The 27,817-nt window shown below is 38.0% G+C and overlaps 10 gene segments (V, D, J or C); all 10 read right to left on the bottom strand.

The window, feature by feature from the left end:
* Positions 1-1,157: 1,157 nt before the first annotated feature.
* LOC118801094 lies at positions 1,158-1,643 on the bottom strand. The segment is given in 2 exon segments: positions 1,158-1,471; positions 1,569-1,643. Coding segments are annotated over 2 exon segments (360 nt in total).
* Positions 1,644-3,577: 1,934 nt separating this feature from the next.
* LOC118801083 lies at positions 3,578-4,055 on the bottom strand. The segment is given in 2 exon segments: positions 3,578-3,919; positions 4,004-4,055. Coding segments are annotated over 2 exon segments (306 nt in total).
* Positions 4,056-6,041: 1,986 nt separating this feature from the next.
* Positions 6,042-6,524, bottom strand: LOC118801092. The segment is given in 2 exon segments: positions 6,042-6,355; positions 6,453-6,524. Coding segments are annotated over 2 exon segments (360 nt in total).
* Positions 6,525-7,825: 1,301 nt separating this feature from the next.
* On the bottom strand, positions 7,826-8,359 carry LOC118801091. The segment is given in 2 exon segments: positions 7,826-8,223; positions 8,308-8,359. Coding segments are annotated over 2 exon segments (441 nt in total).
* Positions 8,360-10,273: 1,914 nt separating this feature from the next.
* LOC118801090 lies at positions 10,274-10,730 on the bottom strand. The segment is given in 2 exon segments: positions 10,274-10,587; positions 10,685-10,730. Coding segments are annotated over 2 exon segments (360 nt in total).
* A 4,425-nt stretch (positions 10,731-15,155) lies between these two features.
* Positions 15,156-15,644, bottom strand: LOC118801089. The segment is given in 2 exon segments: positions 15,156-15,472; positions 15,570-15,644. Coding segments are annotated over 2 exon segments (363 nt in total).
* Positions 15,645-17,753: 2,109 nt separating this feature from the next.
* Positions 17,754-18,224, bottom strand: LOC118801088. The segment is given in 2 exon segments: positions 17,754-18,073; positions 18,171-18,224. Coding segments are annotated over 2 exon segments (366 nt in total).
* A 2,068-nt stretch (positions 18,225-20,292) lies between these two features.
* On the bottom strand, positions 20,293-20,780 carry LOC118801087. The segment is given in 2 exon segments: positions 20,293-20,612; positions 20,710-20,780. Coding segments are annotated over 2 exon segments (366 nt in total).
* Positions 20,781-22,277: 1,497 nt separating this feature from the next.
* Positions 22,278-22,765, bottom strand: LOC118801086. The segment is given in 2 exon segments: positions 22,278-22,597; positions 22,695-22,765. Coding segments are annotated over 2 exon segments (366 nt in total).
* Positions 22,766-26,567: 3,802 nt separating this feature from the next.
* On the bottom strand, positions 26,568-27,594 carry LOC118801084. The segment is given in 2 exon segments: positions 26,568-26,889; positions 26,974-27,594. Coding segments are annotated over 2 exon segments (360 nt in total).
* Positions 27,595-27,817: the final 223 nt, after the last annotated feature.

The raw sequence follows: 27,817 nt of genomic DNA, 5'->3' as shown, positions 1-27,817 counted from the left end.
TTATTGACCTACATTTACTATTTGAAAGATGTTTGAAGCACTTATGGTCTTACACAACAACAATTACAGCACTTTGCAACTTAAAATGTTACTCATTTTTAATGACATATTACTCAGGAGATTAGATATGACAATCCACTTGCTTAAATAAGTAGAAAATCTAAAGAAAATGAGCATAAATAAATAAATAAGTAAATAAATAATTTAATTTATTAATAACAGTAGCCTCTAAAACTGGGGAATAAACAGTTCAAGATACAGAGAAAATGTGACTCCTAACTACAGTTAAAGACCTGGGAGACCACTAAATCTGTCCCAGTCAGATCAACAGTACTTAAAATGTCCAACTCTGAAAGAAAATCAAGCTGCTTCAGATCTGAAAACATCCGCAGGTGTTTCTGTCCATCTTTCCACTGCGAGAAGACGACTCAGTACTGTGAGTCTGAAAGGATGTTTAACTGTTAAAACTGCACAACATAAATGTTAAATCAGTTGGTATTTACATAAACACGAAATTGAACGGTACTCTGAGTCACTGAGCACCGCTGCATATAAGCTTCACTGCACATGAATGGGGAAGTGTTTTTTATAAAAAAAAACTAAACTGACAGCAAAACTCTTGAAAAAAATGAAAGCTGTATTAAGGACAAAAAGGGGCAAACTAAATACTGAAAATATATTACATTCATTGTTGAGGCTTCTGTGTCTTTCTGGAATAAGTTTGTTTTAGGTTTTTTTCCTGACACTGCAAAATAATTATCATATACTTAAAATTTGTTCAATTTGATGGACAATTTAAAAAAGAAAGGGTGGTTTCTAACAGTGCCGTATGTCTTCAGCTAGGACAACCAATAAATTGTCCACTACAGAACTTCATTTATGAGGTCATGTTGCCCTTTGGTGGTTAGATGGGCCCTGAATTATACCATTTTCTCATGCTTGATCACTTTTTCTCTTCATGCACAGCATAAATGAATTCAAACACATTTAGAACTTTTGACACTTATTTTGGACGATTTATGTCTTATCAGTACTTGTCAAAGTAGATCTTCTAAAAAAACAAACATTAAGTGCTCTTAATATTCACTGTATAACAGCAGTTTTCCTCTGTAACTGAATGAGGAAGTGTTTTTGTACAGCTCTGTCACTGTTTTCTATCACTGTGACTCTCTTGCACAGTAATACACAGCAGTGTCTTCACTCTTCAGGCTGCTCATCTGTAAGTACAGCTGACTGCTGGAGTCGGATCTGGAGATCGTGAATCTTCCCTGGACTGACTGGGAATAATAGATCGGAGTGCTTCCAGTGTATATGACTGCAATCCACTCCAGTCCTTTCCCAGGAGCCTGTCTGATCCAGGCCATAGCAGAGCCACTGAATGAGAATCCAGAAGCTGTACAGGTCAGTTTATGAGATTCTCCAGGTGTTTTAACCACAGCTTCAGACTGAGTGAGAGTCTGACTCTGAAAACCTGCAGAAAAGAAGAAGAATTAAAGTTCTGAATGAAACATGATCACAGAAAGATTTTCTCTGCTATTTCATTCTCTTATTCTAATCCTGAGACGTACATGGTAGACTAGTGATCATCAGCAGTGTTAGAGATGTGCTGAACATGGTTGAGGTTGTGTCTGAGCTGATGAGCTCTTCTCTGCAGATCTCTCAGTGCTGTTCAGCGTCTCTTCATAAAGGGAGGAGGAGGATTTGCATAGTTACAGTTTCAGAGGGATTACCTCACTCATCTGATAACTGTTCATACATTTAGACTTGCTACACTCACACTATTCTACCTTTTAGGAAGGTTGCCTGATTTCATTGCTTTTATCATGTTTCTCGTTCTCTTTTTTTGTGTGATGCCCTGAAGGAGCTGCACTTATCGGATGACAACCACAATGATAAACTGTGTCAGCAGCTGGAGATTTCAAAACCACATGAGCAATCCACACCTTGCTCCATCTCCAACACCTCCTCACCCCATCTGAACCTCCCACCAATTATGGAGAAGCTGGTTTCAGCTTGGACGAGGCTGTCGCCCTCTCTGTCAGCCAGCCCTCAGGCTCTACCAGGCCTTCCAGGTGGTTATTAGGGGTCCCAATTTACCTGTAGCTTTTAATATGGGTAACACTTTATTTGGATGGTCCACTGTAGATGTTTTGTAGATGCTCAGTGTATCTTTAACTAACATTCAACTGAACTGATGTTGCATGTGAAAGGTTGTATTAAATCTATACCTGGCCCTAAACCTAACCCTAACCTTAAGAAAAAACATACACCTGTTCTTAAACCTAACCCTATACCCAATGTTGTTGATAATCAACTGAGTATCACGAGAATATTTGTTAATAATATACATATCTGTAGATCATCTTTAGAGCGCAATCCAAATAAAGTGTGACCTTTTTGGCCTTTTGGAAACTTAAAATGAATTACTTGTACTTAATGGGTGTTTTGACTGAAAATGAATTAAATGAAAGGTGGTCTCTTCTGCACAGGACTGTAGATGTAATACATACAGGGCACTTATAACAGTTATAACAGCTGTTAGTGTAGCTCCTTTTTTTTTCACTTTCTCCTTCCTCATATGTGGATTATTGTATATGTAATGTCCTCAGTAATAACTGTGAAGAAGTAATACTCTTTTTTTTTAGTATTTTTTAAGGATAGATAGAAACTCTGACAGTACCTTTAAGTTAAAGGGGCATGAATAAACAAAGCTGTATTGACTTAATCCAAGTGTTATTAGAAAAAACACTTTACAGTGGAGATTTTCTCCAGAGAGGATGTTTTTGTACAGGGCTTCTGTTGATGTGCATCCAGTGTGACCTTAATATGTTTTTGAACTTCAGTTTTGAAAACTCCTCCTCACAAATATCTCCTGTAAAATGAATTGCTTGTACTTAATGCCAGTTTTGACTGGAAATGAGCTATTAATACACTATTGATGGTGTATTAGATGTTGCACCGCTGTTAAATGTCCCATTTTCTCTGTTGCCTTTAATACTTCCTATTAAAAAAACTGACGTATTTTCAGTTTCTCCTTCCTCATATGTGGATCTCTCATATATAATCTTCTCAGACATATTTCATTAAAATGAATGGCCATTTTGATCTCAGAATAGATCTTATTGCATATTTTTGTATATTTCTAGTTGTATATACACCTGTAGATAGGTTTTTTGTATATATTCTTCTTTTTATATTGTATCACCTTTATTATTATTATAACTGTCCTGTGTTGTATGAGTGCTACTGGCTGCTAAATGTCCTTCGGGATCAATAAAGTATGTAACTGTCTGTCTGTCTGTCTGTCTGTCTGTCTGTCTGTCTACCTACCTACCTACCTACCTAGTGGAATTTCAATGAACAAAGGGAGCTCTCTGACTAATGCACAGTACTGTACATCACACGGAACACTGTAACGAAGTAATATTTAATCTTTTATTTTTTAAGGGTGTATAGAAACTCAGAGAGTACTAATAAAAAGTCTTTAAGAGTATAAAAATGTACATCTGTTCACTGTTAAGACTTTAGTTCTGAACTTCAGACTGAATGGAGATCGTCTACAGGGGGGATGTTTTTGTACAGGGTGTCTGTTGATGTGTCTCACTGTGGTATTCACGAGCGCAGTAATACACAGCTGTGTCTCCAGTCTGCAGATTCTATCCTCTTAAGGTCACTGTGCTGCTGGACGTGTCTCTAGTAACTTCAAGCCTGCTTTTCAGTTTATCACTGTGGGCAGTGTAACCACTTCCACATATCACTCCAATCCACTCCAGGGCTTTTCCTGCAGGCTGCCGTATCCAGTATGTACAGTAGTTGCTATCAGTCAGTGAATATCCAGAAACTTTACAGGTCAGTGACATCGACTGACCAGGATTTTTGACCATGGATCCAGGCTGGGTCAGCTCAACACAGTGAACACCTGAAAAGGTTATAATTAACATTAGAAAGTGGAAAATCTATCAATACCCATAAAATGTTCTGCAGTAAGCCCGAAAGCACTCACAGGTCACAGTGGTCAGCAGCAGCAGCAGAGATGTAGAGAACATGGTGTGGGGTTGAAGCTGAATGAGGGAAAGCTGCTGGTCTTTGCCTCCATCTGCTTAAATATGTATTAGAGGGAAGAATATTTGCATACAGCTGCTCTAATCTTAATGTAGATATGATTATGTGCCTGATATCAGAGACACTACTACAGTAACACATCAACTCTGCTATATAAATCATCTAAACTTCTAAATAAAGTTGTCATGAAAGATTTTCTTCAGTAATATAACAGTGTCATGTTAAAATTACTGATAATTGCCATGATAGTTTTCATAATAGTTTGATGTCAGATAAATACACTGTAAAGCAACACAAAGTAACAATATTTTCACTGTGAAAATTCTTGAAAATGTAATGATCAATACTTGTTTTAGTAAGGTTAATTACATGTAACTAAACCATACATATTTTGCATTTTAACACAGCTGTTTTTAATATACAGAAATAGAAGGTAAATTATTGCCTTAATTTTACAGAAAAGTATGTCATGTGTAACATTAACTTCATTAAAGTTGGCAGCCTTTATGAAAGACGATGTCTGTATTGTAAAATGTCTAATTTTTAGGGATTTGCATAGTTACAGTTTCAGAGTGATTACCTCACTCATCTGATAACTGTTTGTACTTATTTAGACTACTTAAACTCACACTGTTCACCATACAATAGGCCTTTTTCACCTGTGTGTGTATATATATATATATATATATATATATATATATATATATATATATATATATATATATATATAGATAGATAGATAGATATAGATATAGATAAAAGATATACAGTTAAGTGTTTAATGTATACTTTTTTAAATGAAAGCTAACAAGACTGTTTTATTGACCTACATTTACTATTTGAAAGATGTTTGAAGCACTTATGGTCTTACACAACAACAATTACAGCACTTTGCAACTTAAAATGTTACTCATTTTTAATGACATATTACTCAGGAGATTAGATAGGACAATCCACTTGCTTAAATAAGTAGAAAATCTAAAGAAAATGAGCATAAATAAATAAATAAGTAAATAAATAATTTAATTTATTAATAACAGTAGCCTCTAAAACTGGGGAATAAACAGTTCAAGATACAGAGAAAATGTGACTCCTAACTACAGTTAAAGACCTGGGAGACCACTAAATCTGTCCCAGTCAGATCAACAGTACTTAAAATGTCCAACTCTGAAAGAAAATCAAACTGCTTCAGATCTGAAAACATCCGCAGGTGTTTCTGTCCATCTTTCCACTGCGAGAAGACGACTCAGTACTGTGAGTCTGAAAGGATGTTTAACTGTTAAAACTGCACAACATAAATGTTAAATCAGTTGGTATTTACATAAACACGAAATTGAACGGTACTCTGAGTCACTGAGCACCGCTGCATATAAGCTTCACTGCACATGAATGGGGAAGTGTTTTTTATAAAAAAAAAAACTAAACTGACAGCAAAACTCTTAAAAAAAATGAAAGCTGTATTAAGGACAAAAAGGGGCAAACTAAATACTGAAAATATATTACATTAATTGTTGAGGCTTCTGTGTCTTTCTGGAATAAGTTTGTTTTAGGTTTTTTTCCTGACACTGCAAAATAATTATCATATACTTAAAATTTGTTCAATTTGATGGACAATTTCAAAAAGAAAGGGTGGTTTCTAACAGTGCCGTATGTCTTCAGCTAGGACAACCAATAAATTGTCCACTACAGAACTTCATTTATGAGGTCATGTTGCCCTCTGGTGGTTAGACGGGCCCTGAATTGCACCATTTTCTCATGCTTGATCACTTTTTCTTTCTTTATGCACAGCATAAATGAATTCAAACGCATTTAGAACTTTTGACATTTATTTTGGAATATTTATGTCTTATCAGTACTTGTCAAAGTAGATCTTCTAAAAAAACAAACATTAAGTGCTCTTAATATTCATTGTATAACAGCAGCGTTCCTCTGTAACTGAATGAGGAAGTGTTTTTGTACAGCTCTGTCACTGTTTTCTATCACTGTGAGTCTCTTGCACAGTAATACACAGCAGTGTCTTCACTCTTCAGGCTGCTCATCTGTAAGTACAGCTGACTGCTGGAGTCAGATCTAGAGATCGTGAATCTTCCCTGGACTGACTGGGAATAGTAGATGGGAGTACTGGATGTGCCAATTACTGCAATCCACTCCAGTCCTTTTCCAGGAGCCTGTCTGATCCAGGCCATAGCAGAGCCACTGAATGAGAATCCAGAAGCTGTACAGGTCAGTTTATGAGATTCTCCAGGTTTTTTAACCACAGCTTCAGACTGAGTGAGAGTCTGACTCTGAAAACCTGCAGAAAAGAAGAAGAATTAAAGTTCTGAATGAAACATGATCACAGAAAGATTTTCTCTGCTATTTCATTCTCTTATTCTACTCCTGAGACATACATGGTAGACTAGTGATCATCAGCAGTGTTAGAGATGTGCTGAACATGGTTGAGGTTGAGTCTAAGCTACTGAGCTCTTCTCTGCAGATCTCTCAGTGCTGTTCAGCGTCTCTTCATAAAGGGAGGAGGAGGATTTGCATAGTTACAGTTTCAGAGGGATTACCTCACTCATCTGATAACTGTTCATACATTTAGACTTGCTACACTCACACTATTCTACCTTTTAGGAAGGTTGCCTGATTTCATTGCTTTTATCAAGTTCCTCGTTCTCTTTTTTTGTGTGATGCCCTGAAGGAGCTGCACTTATCGGATGACAACCACAACAATGAACTGTATCAGCAGCTGGAGATTTCAAAACCACATGAGCAATCCACACCTTGCTCCATCTCCAACACCTCCTCACCCCATCTGAACCTCCCACCAATTATGGAGAAGCTGGTTTCAGCTGGGACAAGGCTGTCACTCTCTCTGTCAGCCAGCCCTCAGGCTCTACCAGGCCTTCCAGGTGGTTATTAGGAGTCCCAATTTATCTGTAGCTTTTAATATGGGTAACACTTTATTTGGATGGTCCACTGTAGATGTTTTGTAGATGCTCAGTGCATCTTTAACTAACATTCAACTGAACTGAGGTTGCATGTGAAAGGTTGTATTAAATCTATCCCATTGCCCTAAACCTAACCCTAACCTTAACCTTAAGACAAAACCTACACCTGCTCTTAAACCTATTATTACACTATTGATGGTGTATTAGATGTTGCACCGCTGTTAAATGTCCCATTTTCTCTGTTGCCTTTAATACTTCCTATTAAAAAAACTGCCGTATTTTCAGTTTCTCCTTCCTCATATGTTGATTCTCATATATAATCTTCTCAGACATATTTCATTAAAATGAATGGCCATTTTGATCTCAGAATAGATCTTATTGCATATTTTTGTATATTTCTAGTTGTATATACACACCTGTAGATAGGTTTTTTGTATATATTCTTCTTTTTATATTATATCACCTTTATTATTATTATAACTGTCCTGTGTTGTATGAGTGCTACTGGCTGCTAAATGTCCTTCGGGATCAATAAAGTATGTAACTGTCTGTCTGTCTGTCTGTCTGTCTTTCTACCTACCTACCTACCTAGTGGAATTTCAATAAACAAAGGGAGCTCCCGGACTGTTGCACAGTACTGTACATCACACGGATTATTATTATTATTTTTTATTTTTTTTTAAGGGTGCATAGAAACTCAGAGTACTAATAAAAAGTCTTTAAGAGTATAAAAATGTCTGTTCACTGTTAAGACTTTAGTTCTGAACTTCAGACTGAATGGAAAGTTAAAGGGGAAATAAAAGTCCTGCTTATAGCTGTATTGACTTAATTCATGTGTTACTCAGAAAAAGCCTTTGGAGATCGTCTACAGGGGGGGATGTTTTTGTACAGGGTTCCTGTTGATGTGTCTCACTGTGGTATTCACGAGCGCAGTAATACACAGCTGTGTCTCCAGTCTGCAGATTCTGCCCTCTTAAGGTCACTGTGCTGCTGGACGTGTCTCTAGTAATTTCAAACTTGCTTTTCAGTTTATCACTGTAGTCAGTGCCACCACCACTACAAATCCTTCCAATCCACTCCAGAGCTTTTCCTGCAGGCTGCTGTATCCAGTGCGTACAGTAGCTGCTATCAGTCAGTGAATATCCAGAAACTTTACAGGTCAGTGACATCGACTGACCAGGATTTTTGACCATGGATCCAGGCTGGGTCAGCTCAACACAGTGAACACCTGAAAAGGTTATAATTAACATTAGAAAGTGGAAAATCTATCAATACCCATAAAATGTTCTGCAGTAAGCCCAAAAGCACTCACAGGTCACAGTGGTCAGCAGCAGCAGCAGAGATGTAGAGAACATGGTGTGGGGTTGAAGCTGAATGAGGGAAAGCTGCTGGTCTTCACCTCCATCTGCTTAAATATGTATTAGAGGGAAGAATATTTGCATACAGCTGCTCTAATCTTAATGTAGATATGATTATGTGCCTGATATCAGAGACACTACTACAGTAACACATCAACTCTGCTATATAAATCATCTAAACTTCTAAATAAAGTTGTCATGAAAGATTTTCTTCAGTAATATAACAGTGTCATGTTAAACATTACTGATAATTGCCATGATAGTTTTCATAATAGTTTGATGTTATGACAGATAAATACACTGTAAAGCAACACAAAGTAACAATACTTTTCACTGTGAAAATTCTTGAAAATGTAATGATCAATACTTGTTTTAGTAAGGTTAATTACATGTAACTAAACCATACATATTTTGCATTTTAACACAGCTGTTTTTAATATACAGAAATAGAAGGTAAATTATTGCCTTAATTTTACAGAAAAGTATGTCATGTGTAACATTAACTTCATTAAAGTTGGCAGCCTTTATGAAAGACGATGTCTGTATTGTAAAATGTCTCTAATTTTTAGGGATTTGCATAGTTACAGTTTCAGAGTGATTACCTCACTCATCTGATAACTGTTTGTACTTATTTAGACTTCTTAAACTCACACTGTTCACCATACAATAGGCCTTTTTCACCTGTGTGTGTGTATATATATATATATATATATATATATATATATATATATATATATAGATAGATATAGATAAAAGATATACAGTTAAGTGTTTAATGTATACTTTTTTAAATGAAAGCTAACACAAGACTGTTTTATTGACCTACATTTACTATTTGAAAGATGTTTGAAGCACTTACGGTCTTACACAACAACAATTACAGCACTTTGCAACTTAAAATGTTACTCATTTTTAATGACATATTACTCAGGAGATTAGATATGACAATCCACTTGCTTAAATAAGTAGAAAATCTAAAGAAAATGAGCATAAATAAATAAATAAATAAATAATTTAATTTATTAATAACAGTAGCCTCTAAAACTGGGGAATAAACAGTTCAAGATACAGAGAAAATGTGACTCCTAACTACAGTTAAAGACCTGGGAGACCACTAAATCTGTCCCAGTCAGATCAACAGTACTTAAAATGTCCAACTCTGAAAGAAAATCAAGCTGCTTCAGATCTGAAAACATCCGCAGGTGTTTCTGTCCATCTTTCCACTGCGAGAAGACGACTCAGTACTGTGAGTCTGAAAGGATGTTTAACTGTTAAAACTGCACAACATAAATGTTAAATCAGTTGGTATTTACATAAACACGAAATTGAACGGTACTCTGAGTCACTGAGCACCGCTGCATATAAGCTTCACTGCACATGAATGGGGAAGTGCTTTTTATAAAAAAAAAACTAAACTGACAGCAAAACTCTTGAAAAAAAGGAAGCTGTATTAAGAACAAAAAGTGGTCACACTAAATACTGGAAAAAGTTTGTTTTATGCTTTTTTTTCCTGACACTGCAAAATAATTATCATATACTTAAAATTTGTTCATTTTGATGGACAATTTAAGAAAGAAAGGGTGGTTTCTAACAGTGCCGTATGTCTTCAGCTAGAACACCAATAAATTGTCCACTACAGAACTTCATTTATGAGGTCATGTTGCCCTCTGGTGGTTAGACGGGCCCTGAATTGCACCATTTTCTCATGCTTGATCACTTTTCATTTTCACGCACAGCATAAATGAATTAAATGCTAAATACGTTTTATTTTGGACAATTTTGATCTTATTAGTATTTGTCAAAGTAGATCTTCTGAAAACAAACAAGCAGTTAGTGCTCTTAATATTGACTGCATAACAGCTGCTTTCCTCTGTAACTGAATGGGGAAGTGTTTTTGTACAGCTCTGTCACTGTTTTCTATCACTGTGAGTGTCTTGCACAGTAATACACAGCAGTGTCTTCACTCTTCAGGCTGCTCATCTGTAAGTACAGCTGACTGCTGGAGTCGGATCTGGAGATCGTGAATCTTCCCTGGACTGACTGAGAATAGGAGATGGGAGAGCTGTATGTGCTTATATATGCAATCCACTCCAGTCCTTTTCCAGGAGCCTGTCTGACCCAGGCCATACGGTAGTTACTGAACATGAATCCAGATGCTGTACAGGTCAGTTTTTGAGACTCTCCAGGTTTTATAACCACAGCTTCAGACTGAGTGAGAGTCTGACTCTGAAAACCTGCAGAAAAGAAGAAGAATTAAAGTTCTGAATGAAACATGATCACAGAAAGATTTTCTCTGCTATTTCATTCTCTTATTCTAATCCTGAGACGTACATGGTAGACTAGTGATCATCAGCAGTATTAGAGATGTGCTGAACATGGTTGAGGTTGTGTCTGAGCTGATGAGCTTTTCTCTGCAGATCTCTCAGTGCTGTTCAGCATCTCTTCATAAAGGGAGGAGGAGGATTTGCATAGAGGTGATTACCTCACTCATCTGATAACTACACACATTTAGACTTACTACACTCACACTATTGTACTTTTTTGGAAAGTTACCCTATTTAATGCTTTATCATATCCCCCATTCTCTGTTCTTTGAGATGCATCAAATTGTATTTAATGGCCTTTTGAAAGTAGCTGTACTTAATATATAATAGGTTCACTCACTGTACCTTTTTATCCCATACCCCACCATCACAAAGCCTAACTTTAATATATATATAAACCACACTATAATATATATATATATACTTTAACAAGTATATCACGTCATTTATTCATGTGGTTCGACATATTGATCTGTACTCCTCCAAATCTTACAGAAAGCTATTTAAAAGGTGTAAATTCTTCTATGAGAAGAAATCTTCTTCTACCACAAGCCACAATGGTAAGGGGCCGAACCATTAGATACTCACTACAAGGCTTATGACAGTTACTGCTAATAACATTATAATTATATAAAATAATTATAATGATAAAAAGTTCAAAGTTTAGGTGTCTTGGAACAGAAAACCAGCTAGATGGCTAACATTGGCATTATTAGCTAACAAAGAACTACCCTAAAGTCATGAATTATGGGGATATGCTTGATATTATACACAGCAATACACAGCAACATATTCACTCTGTAGGCTGCTTATCTGTGAGTACAGATAATAGCTGGAATCAGATCTGAAGACTGTGAATCTTCTCATGACCATGAAGACCTTTAAGAGAGTATAACCATGAAAGAGTTGTAAAATCAAATAAAAGAGTCAAATCAATTCTATCATTTTATATCAAACCTATAAAACCCAGTTTGTAGTTGTTAAAAACTGCAATGTATTTGTTATGTTTTAGCGCCTCCTGCTGTCAATATTTAACGTCAGTTCCTTTGTTTAACCACTCTGGTGAGCTTTTGTGCAGCTATCTCACATGTTTGTACCACTGTGGTTTCTTGCACAGTAATACACAGCTGAGTCCTGTGCAGTCAAGCCACTCAGCTTCTGATACAGCATGTTTTGGGAGTTTTGTCTGGTAATTTCAATACGTCCCTCAACAGGTTTGTCGTAAGCAGTTTTACTGGAATCATACCTGATTGTCCCAATGTGCACTAGTGCTTTTCCAGCCTGTTGTCTGATCCAGTTCATGCCATAGCAGGGATGTCACTAGAAATTCATGGATGGGGGCTAAGCCTGTACTACGGGCTGTCTGGGAGCATGGCCCCCAAAGAGATTTTTTTTAATTGCCCCAGAATGTTTAGAATCCACTTTTAGACTAGCAACAGCTAGACAATGTCAAGTACATCAGCCGTGTTAAGTATATCAAAACATGGTTATGTGGTCAAATTGGCACAGTAGATCTGTCTCTTCATAGTTTGTATTAAACACAGAGCCAGTATAACAGACACTATATCCATCCACTTACAGCAGGCACAGATCAAGCAAAGCTACTGAAGTCAAGCAGTGCTCTCTCCTATCTCTTAGACAACCTGCAAAGTCCTAAATATATTATTCAAACACACAGATTATGAATAGTTGAGTCTCAGTTGGTTCAATCAGAAAGAGTGAAATTTTGCTCTGTAGGCCTGTTTAATAAGCTGGCTGACAGAATTTCATGGTCATGGTGACAAATATTATATTTCTCAGTTAAGTTACATTAAATATAGTATTAATTTTAACTGAAAGCTTATAAAACTCTCCCTCACCTTCTTCTTGATGACTGACCTCCATAAGATCTGCTCCTTCAGTCCTGTGAGTCTCCTTCAGCTTCTTTCTCTGCATCTCTTCCTGTGTTTAGTAATGCATTAATTTTATTAGTCAGATTTACAAGAAATAATGATCAATCACTTTAATGTTTTTGTTTAACTGGTAAAAAACTTCATCTGACTGGCTTTTGACAAAGCTGCTTCCTCTTAATTTCCATCTACATGTTGAGGAATTGAGGGATATAAAACTGTGTTTGAGTTCAGACCAGGCCTTCAACATGGTGGTGGCAGTATGAGAGAAGACTGAGTGAGGGAGGGTGGAACTCTGAGAACTTGGGCTGGAGTTCTGGGCAGTTTCTGCTTGTAGCTAGAAGGCCAGACCCCCTCATAGCTGTAGCAGGATTGATGTAGGACTGAGGAACTGGGAAGAGAAATAATATTGTAAATCCTCATTTCATAGTTTTGAAGGTCTCACAACTCTGACCATCCATGAAGAGAATTCTTTATTTAATCAATTGGACTTCAGACAAACTTCAAATCAAGAAACATTCAGAAGGACAGACACTGGATACATATGAATATCATACAATGTTGTAAGACATATAAACTGAATTCTTCTTCTTCGTAGGAGGGAGCAGTTGTGTCAAATGTTTCTATTAAGGCAGAGCAGCAGGACACATGCAGCTCGTCTGATGTGGAATCCCACTTCGAAGACCCTGAATGTGGACTTTTGTCTGCAAGGATGTCGACTCTCCACCTTTCTACTGTGGAACTGCAGACTGAAACACAAGGTATGTTAGAATACACCACATTCTTCTGTGTGATGCACAAGCTGACTACTTTCTAATGGGTGGACATTTTTTTTTCTTACTAAAGGTGACAGTTATGAAGTGGTGGATTTTGATTTATATCATTAATGAAATATCTGGAGAAGTTGTCCAGCCACACCTGTCAGAGAGACGTCCTCACATCTCGAACATCACCTGTTTCTGACCATGAGGTAAGAAACCTCTACTAATGTACATGTAAAGATGAAAACCCGTGAGAAAGGGTGTTCAATAAAATAATTGAGGCAATGGAGTGCGAATTTGGCACGATGGGGATGAGGTGACCCACAGCCAGGTCCATGGAGTTACCGCTGCACCACTGGAAAGCACAGGTAACTATAGGTTAAACACCTAAAGGAAAGGTGAGAAAAGGACGAACAAAGGAGATGCTGAAAGCAGCTCAAACAAAGGCTGAACTAGAAATGTGAAATAAAAGATAATCAGAAAACAAAATGACACTTCCACTGTAATTATGAAGGGAAGGCAGACTTTATGTTTCACTTGTTTGATCTTAGTGGAACAAACACCTTTTGTATGGCTTGGAGCCATTTGTAGCTCAAGCCGTCTTGTGTTTTTTTTCTTTTTTGTAGTTTTGGGGCAATTACTCTCTTTTGTTTTCCCAGCCCACTTTTCTGTTCTGTTTGTTTAAATACCCACCTGGCCTGCGTACCATACCAGTCACCCCTCTGCAAAGGTGTGACAAGGGGCTGCTGTTTGCCACAGCCTTAAGTAGAGGAGTCCACAGGTGTGTCAGGTTGGGCCTAATCAACCCGAGGGCTTCTGGGAATTGGAGTTCCCTGAAGTTATGGCACTTCGCTGCCGTCACCCTCTGCTGGCTGCCGGTGGGCACCTTACAGTGATGTTGTTTCACCCGAAGAACTGTCCTGACAGCCCATTTCATGTCATGTGTAAAGTCAATTTGATATCAGTGTTGACAGCCTTTATTACAGATGGTGCTTAATGTAATTAGCCTTTAAATGTTTGTTGGTTTATGTCAGTTGACATGGCTTATATAGATGTCATGTAGCCTTATGAACACTGGCCTAGCATGAACATCTAGCAATGCCCTAGCAACAGCCTTGAATACTGTAGCAAGCACATAGTAACACCATAGCAACTGCCTCCTTTGCAACTGCTCAGTAACACATTTGCAGCCACCTACAGTTCTACAGCAACCACCTAGCAACAGTTATTATAATGACATTTCACAATAAAAAGTTTCATGACAGCCCAATGTCAGAAAGAATCAGTTTCATGTCACATGTAACATCAACTTGACATCAAAGTTGACCGCCTTTATGACAGACGATGCCTATTGTTTTGTTTTTTGTTTGTTTTTGTTTTGTTTTTTTTTGTTTTTTGGGTTTATGTCAGTTGCCATGACAAATATATGCAGTTTTTGATGAACACTGCCCTAATGGAAGGTGTTACCGACAGGTTATTTGTGTAATATCACATTTCCACATGCAATATTTTTGGAAAAGGTAATGTAAATTATGAAGCATATTTCGGTTAAAAATACCAGTCTTACTCTATGCCTCTGACATCGATCAACAACTGCACAAAAGAAGTTACTGATCTGAAAATGATATCTTTTTAATTAAAACCGCATTATATAAATGGTAAATCAAAACGTTTTTACATAAACACTGCTGTAGTGGCAAAGTGATAAGTGGCTTTCTGAGGCTCAGAGAAACTGAACAGTACTCTGAGTCACTGAGCACCACAGCATTTAAGCTTTACTGTAACTGAATGAGGAAGTGTTTTTGTACAGCTCTGTCACTGTTTTCTATCACTGTGAGTCTCGTCTTGCACAGTAATACACAGCAGTGTCTTCACTCTTCAGGCTGTTCATCTGTAAGTACAGCTGACTGCTGGAGTCGGATCTGGAGATCGTGAATCTTCCCTGGACTGACTGGGAATAGTAGATGGGAGAGCTGTCTGTGTGTATAAAGGCGATCCACTCCAGTCCTTTCCAAGGAGCCTGTCTGATCCAGGCCATAGGATAGCTACTGAATGTGAATCCAGAAGCTGTACAGGTCAGTTTATGAGATTGTCCAGGTGTTTTAACCACAGCTTCAGACTGAGTGAGAGTCTGACTCTGAAAACCTGCAGAAAAGAAGAAGAATTAAAGTTCTGAATGAAACATGATCACAGAAAGATTTTCTCTGCTATTTCATTCTCTTATTCTAATCCTGAGACGTACATGGTAGACTAGTGATCATCAGCAGTGTTAGAGATGTGCTGAACATGGTTGAGGTTGTGTCTGAGCTGATGAGCTCTTCTCTGCAGATCTCTCAGTGCTGCTCAGCGTCTCTTCATAAAGGGAGGAGGAGGATTTGCATAGTTACAGTTTCAGAGGGATTACATCACTCATCTGCTAGCTGTACAAAATTATATAGTCTGAGAAGACTCACACTTTATCTCCCACCATGTCTTCTTTACTTGTCTGTATATCCAGTTAAGCATTTGCTGTATCTTTAGTTAAAATTGAACCTGCACTTTTATCTCAGTAAATATATTTTTGCTGGTTAAAAACTGAAAATTCTTATACAATAATTACAGTACGGTGCAAATGTCAAAAACCAGCCTTCATTTTTCATTTCCAGTCAAAACAGCCATTAAGTATGAAGTAGTAATTTTTCAGCAGATATTTCTGAGGAGATTAGATATATGATCATCCACTTAGGTGAGGAAGAGGAAAGTCCAAAAAAAATAAGTTTCCAAAACTAACATATTGTAGCATCGATGTAGTGTACGACACATGGAGGCCATTAATCCACCATGAGAAGTTCTCTTTATTGAACACCACACAGAAAGGCACACACACAGCACTGAACTCACAGGGGAGGTCACCACTAGACATACATTTGGTGACCACCAGCCCACACTAACTAAATCCATTCCCTGACACAGAGCAGCAAAAGAAACACTTACAAATACCTTTAAACTAACAAACAACAATGTAAACATTTAAGTCCCTTTTCTGGAGGCTGCGCACCACCCATGAGTGTCTGGAAGCCCACATAAGCCAGTAGCAGATCGCTACATTGCCCCCCCTTTAAAGGTCGACCGTCCTCGGCGACCCACTAGCTCAAGCCAAGCCCCTGGGCATGTGGACAGTCCTGGCCAGCACAAACACTACAGGACATACAGTCCTTGGCAATGAGTGCCCCCAGTCTTCACTCAGGGGCCGTAATGCAGCACTTCATGCCCTACGCAGCTGAGGGCAACAGCATCACAACAGCACTCCACCCAGCCACCATTCTTGCTCTCCACCGTCCAACGCCATGCTGGAGCCCCACCTCTGCCTCTGGTGACTCGACTGTACTTGATGATAGTCATCTTCCAGCAGTTTAATGTGCCTCTTAATGTGCTTACCTCACAAACGTCTAGAGGCCAGTGCCAGCCAGTTGTACATCGATACAATACAGAGAAAATGAGACCGCTAACAAATGTACAAGACTGGATAGACCACCAGATGTATCCCCTTTAGATAAACACCACCTACAGCTTTCATCTTTGAGAGAGAGGAGAAAATCAAGCTGCTTCAGATCTGAAAACATCCACAGGTGTCTCTGTCCATCCTTCCACTGTGAGAAGACGACTCAGCGCTATGGGTCTGAAAGGATGTGCAGCTGTCAGGAAGCCCTAACTGAGAAAAGGAGACAGACAAAAAAAAAGAAAAATTGTAAATCCAACAAAGAAGCTGCTGGTCTTCTAAGAACAATGGACTGACCATGTCAGATTCCAGATCTCAACATCTTTGAATGTGTTTGGGATTACTTGGATTGTGAGAAGTAAAAATGCAACCATCTTCTAAGACTGAACTTTGGAGGTGTGGAAAAATATCCTTGCACATTTCTTTGAAAACCTGAAAAGAATGGAAGCTGTAATGAAGATAAACGGTGGTTATGCTGAATACTGAAAAATTATATTTAGTTGTTGAGGCTTCTGCATAATGCTTCATTAAATACATTTGCTGCATTTTGACTTAATGGCTATTTTGCCCGGCAATTAAATAACTAAAGACTGGTTTCTGACTTTTGAACATCACTGTATGTTTTTAGCAATGAAGATAAGTTGGTCATGACAAAACTTCATTTATAAGGTCACATTGCCCTCTGGTGGTTAGATGTGCCCTGAAATGCTCCATATTGTAATACTTGATAACTTATTATTTTCATACACAGGATAAATTACCTAAAATATTTTAAGCACTTCAGTTTTGTTCTATAGAAGTTCATTTTGGTCTTTTTACTTTTATAATTGTAAAAGTAAGATCTTCTGAAACAAACATTAAGTAGTCTTAACATTCACTGTATAACACCAGCTTTCCTCTGTAACTGAATGGGGAAGTGTTTTTGTACAGCTCTGTCACTGTTTTCTATCACTGTGACTCTCTTGCACAGTAATACACAGCAGTGTCTTCACTCTTCAGGCTGTTCATCTGTAAGTACAGCTGACTGCTGGAGTCGGATCTGGAGATCGTGAATCTTCCCTGGACTGACTGGGAATAGTAGGTGGAATAGCTGTATGAGGAGGTGTAAATTGTAGCAATCCACTCCAGTCCTTTTCCAGGAGGCTGTCTGATCCAGCCCATAGCATAGCTACTGAATGACAATCCAGATGCTGTACAGGTCAGTTTATGAGATTCTCCAGGTGTTTTAACCACAGTTTCAGACTGAGTGAGAGTCTGACTCTGAAAACCTGCAGAAAAGAAGAAGAATTAAAGTTCTGAATGAAACATGATCACAGAAAGATTCTCTCTGCTATTTCATTCTCTTATTCTAATCCTGAGACGTACATGGTAGACTAGTGATCATCAGCAGTGTTAGAGATGTGCTGAACATGGTTGAGGTTGAGTCTAAGCTGCTGAGCTCTTCTCTGCAGATCTCTCAGTGCTGCTCAGCGTCTCTTCATAAAGGGAGGAGGAGGATTTGCATAGTTACAGTTTCAGAGGGATTACCTCACTCATCTGATAACTGTGCAAAATTATATAGTCTCACTATATATATAGACTCACACTTTATCTCCCACCATGTCTTCTTTACTTGTCTGTATATCCAGTTAAGCATTTGTTGTATCTTAAGTTAAATAGGAAGCTGCGTTTTTATCTCATTAAATATATTTGTACTGGCTGATCTGTCGTCCCCACATCTTGTAAAAGCTGGTTAAAAACTGAAAATTCTTGCACAATGATTACAGTACTGTGCAAATTTCAAAGACCAGCCTTCTCTTTTTATTTCCAGTCAAAACAGCCATTAAGTATAAAGTATATAGTCATTTTTCAGCAGATATTTCCGAAGAGATTAGATATATGATCATCCACTTGTGTGAGGAAGAGGAAAGTCCACAAAAAAAAATAAGTGTAACACACAGAAGTTTCCAAAACTAGAGTACACATATTAACATATTGTAGCATTGATGTAGTGTAAGACACATGGAGGCCATTAATCCACCATGAGAATTTCTCTTTATTGAACACCACACAGAAAGGCACACACACAGCACTGAACTCACAGGGGAGGTCATCACTAGACATACATTTGGTGACCACCAGCCCACACTAACTAAATCCATTCCCTGACACAGAACAGCAAAAGAAACACTTACAAATACCTTTAAACTTAAAAACAACAATGATGTAAACATTTAAGTCCCTTTCCTGGAGGCTGCGCACCACCCATGAGTGTCTGGAAGCCCACATAAGCCAGTAGCAGATCGCTACATTGCCCCCCCTTTAAAGGTCGACCATCCTTGGCGACCCACTAGCTCAAGCCAAGTCCCTGGGCATGTGCACCGTCCTAGCCAGCACAAACACCAGTCTTCACTCAGGGCCTGTAATGCAGCACTTCATGCCCTACGCAGCTGAGGGCAACAGCATCACAACAGCACTCCACCCAGCCACCATTCTTGCTCCCCACCGTCCAACGCCATGCTGGAGCCCCACCTCTGCCTCTCGTGACTCGACTGAGCTAGAAGATAGTCGTCTACCAGCAGTTTGATCTGCCTCTTAATGTGCTTACCTCACTAACGTCTAGAGGCCAGCAGCAGCCAGCTGTAGGTCGCTACAATGCAGAGAAAATGAGACCGCTAACAAATGTACAAGACTGGATAGACCACCAGATGTATCCCCTTTAGATAAACACAACCTAAAGCTTTCATCTTTGAGAGAGAGGAGAAAATCAAGCTGCTTCAGATCTGAAAACATCCACAGGTGTTTTTGTCCATCCTTCCACTGTGAGAAGACGACTCAGCACTATGAGTCAGAAAGGATGTGTAACTTTCAAGAAGCCCTAACTAAGAAAAGAAAACAGACAAAAAAAAAGAAAATTTGTAAATCCAACAAAGAGGCTGCTGGTCTTCTAAGAACAATGAGTTGACCATGTCAGAGTCCAGATCTCAACATCTTTGAATGTATTTAGGATTGCTTGGGTTGGAAGAAGGAGAAATGAAACACTGAAAAAATTATATTTAGTTGTTGAGGCTTCTGCATAATGCTTCATTAAATAAATTTGCTGCGTTTTGACTTAATGGCTATTTTGCCTGGCAATTAAATAAGTAAAGACTGGTTTCTGACTTTTGAACATCACTGTATGTTTTTAGCAATGAAGATAAGTTGCCCATGACAAAACTTCATTTATAAGGTCACATTGCCCTCTGGTGGTTAGATGTGCCCTGAAATGCTGCATATTGTATTACTTGATCACTTATTATTTTCATACACAGGATAAATTACCTAAAATATTTTAAGCACTTCAGTTTTGTTCTATAGAAGTTCATTTTGGTCTTTTTACTTTTATAATTGTAAAAGTAAGATCTTCTGAAACAAACATTAAGTAGTCTTAACATTCACTGTATAACAGCAGCTTTCCTCTGTAACTGAATGAGGAAGTGTTTTTGTACAGCTCTGTCACTGTTTTCTATCACTGTGACTCTCTTGCACAGTAATACACAGCAGTGTCTTCACTCTTCAGTCTGTCCATCTGTAAGTACAGCTGACTGCTGGAGTCGGATCTGGAGATTGTGAATCTTCCCTGGAATGACTGGGAATAGTAGGTGGAATAGCTGTATGTGGATGTTTCAATAGTAGCAATCCACTCCAGTCCTTTTCCAGGAGCCTGTCTGATCCAGGCCATAGCTGAGCCACTGAATGAGAATCCCGAAGCTGTACAAGTCAGTTTATGAGATTCTCCTGGTGTTTTATCCACAGCTTCAGACTGAGTGAGAGTCTGACTCTGAAAACCTGCAGAAAAGAAGAAGAATTAAAGTTCTGAATGAAACATGATCACAGAAAGATTTTCTCTGCTATTTCATTCTCTTATTCTAATCCTGAGACGTACATGGTAGACTAGTGATCATCAGCAGTGTTAGAGATGTGCTGAACATGGTTGAGGTTGTGTCTGAGCTGATGAGCTCTTCTCTGCAGATCTCTCAGTGCTGCTCAGCGTCTCTTCATAAAGGGAGGAGGAGGATTTGCATAGTTACAGTTTCAGAGCCACCTAGTAACTTCCTCAGAATCACCCTGGATGCAACGCAACCTCTTAACACCCTAGCAATCACCTAAAGTACCATAGCAACCACTTAGCAACAATCTACCTAGCAATGCCTGAGCAACCACCTTGAAAGCTGTATCGACCACATAGCAAATGCTTAGCAACACTTTTGCAACCACGTAAAATACCATAGCAACTGCCTGGCAACCACCTGGAACACCATATCAACCACTTAGCAACTGCCTGGGATAGCATACAATGAGCTCAGTGTTCATGTTTCAATTCATAAATGAACTTTAAATCACCATAATGTTCCTTTAATCCCAGCTCTAATACTAACCCTAACAGTGTTGAGAATTAACTGATAGTAGTTTGTTAATATGCAGATAATCTATAGGGGACTATTCAAATAAAATGGGATAATCAAAAATAAAGTGAAAGTTTTGGAGTTTCAATGGAAACGTATTTTGAACCTATATGATCCCTTATATTAAGCTCTTTGTGGTATGAGGTTTGTTGTGTTCTAGCACCACCTGCTGATCTTGAGAGTAACTGGCTACATTTTAAAGTGTGGTCTGTTATTTTATCAACTCTAGTGAGTTCTTATGCAGCTGGTTCACATTTATGTGTCACCCTGCATTGTAACTCCCAGCTGAGTCCTGTGCAGTCAAGCCAGTCATCTTCAGACACACCATGCTTTTGGAGTTTTCTCTGGTCATTTCCAAACGTATCTCAACAGGTTTGTCACATGAAGTTTTAATCTAGATATTTGCATTTCAGTTTGGACTTCAAAAGGCTACCACTGCATTAAATAAGCATACTTGATTTTTAGCCCATCAACCACTGTGTGAGATGTCCTTGAACACCAAAGAATCTCTACTTAGACTAATATCTCTTAGCATTTGCCTTCAAGAGATTGTGGTTTACTGAGCTAATTTGTAATTGGTAGTTAACGACAGTGATAACGTAAACAGACACTCCTATCTAATGATAGCTGAAGGTATACATTTTGGGTGGTGAATCTCATGGGTGTTGTGACAAAAATGGAAATATATATGTCAGGATGTGGGGCCATCTGAATATTATATATTATATAAGATTACATAGAGTACATATATGAGCATATAACACTGCCTGAATTCCACAGTGTGTGTGCAATTTGGTACAGTATATTTCAGTTTAAATATAGTATATATCTGTTTATATACAGCATACAAAAGCATATGGCAGTATAAATTCTACAGTTTATAGCATATCTGTCAGTCTATGTACAGTATATAAGGGTATGTATGGTATATTAGGGACTTCTCTGAGTGTCTTTCTTTTCTTAGATAGGATTGCAGAGCTGATAACAGTAGCTTTCCTCTGTAACTGAATGAGGAAGTGTTTTTGTACAGCTCTGTCACTGTTTTCTATCACTGTGAGTCTCTTGCACAGTAATACACAGCAGTGTCTTCACTCTTCAGTCTGTCCATCTGTAAGTACAGCTGACTGCTGGAGTCGGATCTGGAGATTGTGAATCTTCCCTGGAATGACTGGGAATAGGAGGTGGAATAGCTGTATGTGGATGTTTCAATAGTAGCAATCCACTCCAGTCCTTTTCCAGGAGCTTGTCTGACCCAGGCCATAGCTGAGCTACTGAATGAGAATCCCGAAGCTGTACAGGTCAGTTTATGAGACTCTCCTGGTGTTTTATCCACAGCTTCAGACTGAGTGAGAGTCTGACTCTGAAAACCTGCAGAAAAGAAGAAGAATTAAAGTTCTGAATGAAACATGATCACAGAAAGATTTTCTCTGCTATTTCATTCTCTTATTCTAATCCTGAGACGTACATGGTAGACTAGTGATCATCAGCAGTGTTAGAGATGTGCTGAACATGGTTGAGGTTGTGTCTGAGCTGATGAGCTCTTCTCTGCAGATCTCTCAGTGCTGTTCAGCGTCTCTTCATAAAGGGAGGAGGAGGATTTGCATGGTTACAGTTTCAGATGGATTACCTCACTCATCAGCACTTTATTTGAAGACTACCTACAGAGGAACGTCATGACACACATAAAAGCATCGAATAATATTTAAAAAGAAATTATTGATTTTTTTATGTCAGTACTGGCAAGATGGTGGAAGGTGCTTTATGAGATGTAAGACCTTATACTGACTAAAGTGATCTGTATCAGGCATCTGTTCCATTTAAAACACTGTTATGAAGCAGAACTCCCAAGTAATAGAACTTCAGAGGGATATATAAGTCAGTTATGTCGGCAGCAACACAGACAAGCAGTATCTTAGCTCCAGTGTAGACTCCTCTGACTCTAGCTTAGCACTACAAAAGATTTTTTCTAATCGACCTGCAAAGAACAGTTTCAGTTTCAGATGGATCACATCACTCAGCTGATAACTGTTCATACATATTTGGAGTTAGTACACTTACACTGTTCTGCCTTTCAGTAAGATTGCCAGATCTCATTGCTGTTATTGTGTCCTTCGTTCTCTCTTATGTGAGATGTATTTAATTGCCTTTTGAAAGTCACTGCAAATGATAAATAACAGGTTCATCCACCTTTTTATCCCATACCTCAGCATAACTAAGCCTAAACTGAAAGCTGCACAAATACATTTCACACGCTTTTTAACCAATTTACCCCATCATTTATTTTTGTGCTTTGTATTGATTGATCTGATTGATGTTTACTCCTCCACAACGCATTCAAAGCTATTTTAAAGGTGTAATTTCCTCCATGGGAAGAATTCTTTTTCTGTCTTAAGCCACAAAGTAGGATTCGCTGCCATTAGATACTCACTCCAACGCTTATGCTAGTTACTGCTAATAACTCTAAATAAAGTTAAGTAGCTAACGTTTGTAGGTGTCTTGGGACAGAAAACTGTGCTTAGCTAGCTAACATTAGCATTATTAGCTAACCCTAAGAACTGACAAATCCACACCAGGACACAAATCTGGGAGCAGCCTTATGTCGAGAACAACTGATCTTAATATCTTGTGTACAGGAACCAGATATCGAGGCCTGCCTGCAGAACATCAGGTGGTCATTTTTATATAGGATAGACTGTTGCCAAGATTAGGCACAGGCTGTACACGACATATGACAGGTGTGACAGATGTGATCAAACAGGGACAAACAAGAATAGGCTGAACAGATTGTTCTGGGTTCAGACACGTTCCACATAAACAATACTGAATATAATAGCATATAACACAACTATAAAGCATATAACACAGCAGCACATCTGTTCAGAACCAATGAAAGAATAAGGAATTAGTGTAAAGTCATGAATTATGAGTCTATGCTTGATTGTATACCCAGTAATACACAGCAGTGTCTTCTCTCTTCAAGCTGTTGAACTGTGAGTATAGCTAACAGCTGGAATCAGATCTGAAGATTGTGAGAGCGATTTTGAGAGAATATCCATCCAACAGTCATTTCACTGAGGTAAACAGGATCGTGACCATGAAGACTTTCAAGTTATAAGAGTTGAAAAATCAATTCTATAATTTTTTATCAAATCTATGAACTCTATGAGTTTATAGTTTGAATAATATTAATGTTTTAGCACCTCCTGCTGGTCAATATTTAAAGTCTGTTCCCTTGTTTAACCACACTGGTGGGTTTTTGTACAGCTGGCTCACATGTTTATACCTCTGTGGTTTCCTGCACAGTAATACACAGCTGAGTCCTGTGCAGTCAAGCCACTCAGCTTCATGTTCACCATGTTTTGGGAGTCTGTTTTGGTAATTTCCATACGTCCCTCAACAGGTTTAATATAAGCAGTTTTACTGGAATCAGACCAGATTGTCCCAATCCACTCCAGCGGTTTTCCAGCCTGTTGTCTGATCCAGTGCATGCCAGAGCCTCCAAAGTTAAATCCAGATCCTCTACAGGAGAGACTCAGAGTTTCTCCAGGTTTTTTCAGCACAGAATCAGAAGGAATGGATTCAAGACTTTGGCATTTTACACCTGTCAGAAAACAGAGACATTAAATAAAACAGATTTTGTTCAACATTTAGATGATTTTTTTTTTTCTTTTTTATAGAAAAGCATGAAAAACCACATAAAACCATTTTATCTTAGATACTCACTGCTGAAGCTGAGTAGTATCAGTAATAAGGAGAGTGTATTCTTCATGGTGAGTGTTGCACCATTTAAGGTGGAATGAGAAGATTAGAACAAGATGCTGGTGAGGTGCGACTTCAGCCCCGGGAACAAGAAACTATTCTACTTTTGTTTCCTGCTGGAGATGCGAGAAAAGCAGCTGTAGTTGTGCTAAACCTTAAAGCAGAGCAAAGTAAGTCTGTGTTTTCATTTATATTTTATTTTTTAGCCTATTTTTAGTACATTAACACATACTGAGACATACTTACAGCCAAGATGGTAAAATGGATATAAAATGTTGTGGCTCCCAAGGTGGTTTAATTTTTGTTGAAAAAACAAAATGGCTCTTCTTAACATTTAGGTTGCTGAGCCCTGGGCTAGTATATATCAGTTTATATATATATATATATATATATATATATATATATATATATATATATATATATATATATATATATATATATATATAAAATATTGTGGCTTCATGCAGAAGAAGAGTGAGATGAGGCCATCATTTTTGTTCGAGCAAGAGTCACAGATCTGCATACCTCAGCCCAAAAGCCCCCACTGCAAATGGAGCAAGTGGCCGCCACGACAATATATCAGTGTAATTTTGAGGTCAGTGAAATTATAGTAGTACGTTAACAGAACAAGAAAAAGTTCAGTGTTAGACATTGGTTTTGTTTTCTGCTTCTCTCATTCCAAATAATCCCAAACACACTCAGTGATGTTGGGGTCTGGACTCTGGGGTGGTTAGTCCATTGTTCTGAGAACACCAGCAGCTTCTTTGTTTGATTTGCAAATGTTCTTTTTGGCCCGTCTCCTTTTCTCAGTGAGGTTTTTCTTGACAGCTACACATCCTATCAGACCCATAGCGCTGAGTTGTCACAGTGGAAGGATGGACAGAAACACCTGTGGATGTTTTCAGATCTTAAGCAGTTTGATTTTCTCCTCTTTCTCAAAGATGAAAACCTTAAGTGCTGTTTAACTGATGGGGTCAGTTTTGGTGTCTACCAGGTTTTGTACATTTGTTATTTGTCCCATTTTCTCTGTTACTTTTAATATTTCTAAAAAACTTCTGTTTTTTCACTTTCACTTGACTTTTTCTTCCTAGCGCATGGATTATTCTATATGTAATCTCCTCAGAAATATCTCCGGAAAAAAATAATGACTTAATGGCCATTTTGCCAGGAAAGTAAATAAATGAAGGGGGGTCTCTGAATTTTGCACAGCACTATAAACCACATATCCTGCCTTCCACCCAGTGACCACTGCGATATGCTGCAGCACCCCCCAGTGACCCAGGAGGATAAGAGATTTAGAAAATCTGTGTGTGTGTGTGTGTGTGTGTGTGTGTGTGTATGTGTGTGTGTGTATATGTGTGTGTATTACAGACCTGAGAGTACTTTTAATGAAACGTCTTTAAGAGTATAAAAATGTGTGTCTGTTAACTGTTGAAAGTGTTGAATTTCAAACTCAATAGAAAAGAAAGTTAAAGAGGAATAAAGACTTCAACCATTTCTGTACTGAATTAATCCATGTGTTACTGATAAAACCTTTCACAGTGGAGAGAGGATGTTTTTGTACAGGGTGTCTGTTGATGTGTTTCACTGTGGATATCGAGCGCAGTAATACACAGCTGTGTCTCCAGTCTGCAGATTCTGTCCTCTTAAGGTCACTGTGCTGCTGGACGTGTCTCTAGTGATTTCAAACCTGCTTTTCAGTTTATCACTGTAGTCAGGGCTACCACCACTACAAATCCTTTCAATCCACTCCAGAGTTTTTCCTGCAGGCTGCCGTATCCAGGCTGTACAGTAGCTGCTATCAGTCAGCGAATATCCAGAAACTTTACAGGTCAGTGACATCGACTGACCAGGATTTTTGACCATGGATCCAGGCTGGGTCAGCTCAACACAGTGAACACCTGAAAATGTTATAATTATCATTATAAAAGGGAAAGTCCGTACATACTTATAAAATGTTCTGCAGTAAGTCCAAAAGCACTCACAGGTCACAGTGGTCAGCAGCAGCAGCAGAGATGTAGAGAACATGGTGTGGGGTTGAAGCTGAATGAGGGAAAGGTGCTGGTCTTCGCCTCCATCTGCTTAAATATGTATTAGAGGGAAGAATATTTGCATACAGCTGCTCTTAATGTAGATATGATTATGTGCCTGATATCAGAGACATTACTACAGTAACACATCAACTCCGCTATATAAACAATATAAACTGCTAAATAAAGTTGTCATGACAGTTTTTTTTCAGTAATATAACAGTGTCATGTTAACATTACTGATAAATGATCAATTGATAATTTATACATATGATAGATGTATTAATATTTGATGTTATGACAGATAAATACATTGTACAAAACAATATTTTCACAAAGTCCTGTAAAACGTAATGATCAATACCTGTTTTATTAAAGTTAAATGCAAATTAATAAACATAATATATTTTTACACTGCTATTATTAATTAACCAAAATAGAATGTACTTTCATAAAAACACAAAAATTACCTTCACTTCACCAACATTTGTATTTATTTTAACAGTTGTTACTGTTATTATCATGGTAAAATATTGTATGTCAGAATAACTAGTTGAACTAATAAACTTGCAGAATCACAGTAAAAGATATTTCTAAGAAATTAAATGACTGTTTACAGATTTTTACCATCATTGAGAAAACATACTTTCCCTATTCATTAACGCATTTCATTACATTTCATTACATTGTATATCTCTTATTGGTCCTCTCTGGGAGTTTTAATGGTTATATTCCAGCACTAAGCCTAAACACAGTCAGGTCTGTGACTGTTATGTACTTTCATTGTATTTAAACTTTA

The sequence above is a fragment of the Colossoma macropomum genome, unplaced genomic scaffold (genome assembly GCF_904425465.1).
Source record: "Colossoma macropomum unplaced genomic scaffold, Colossoma_macropomum, whole genome shotgun sequence".
Taxonomy (NCBI): Eukaryota; Metazoa; Chordata; class Actinopteri; order Characiformes; family Serrasalmidae; genus Colossoma; species Colossoma macropomum.
Note: the sequence above shows the minus strand (reverse complement) of the source record. Positions and strands in the feature narration are given on the sequence as shown.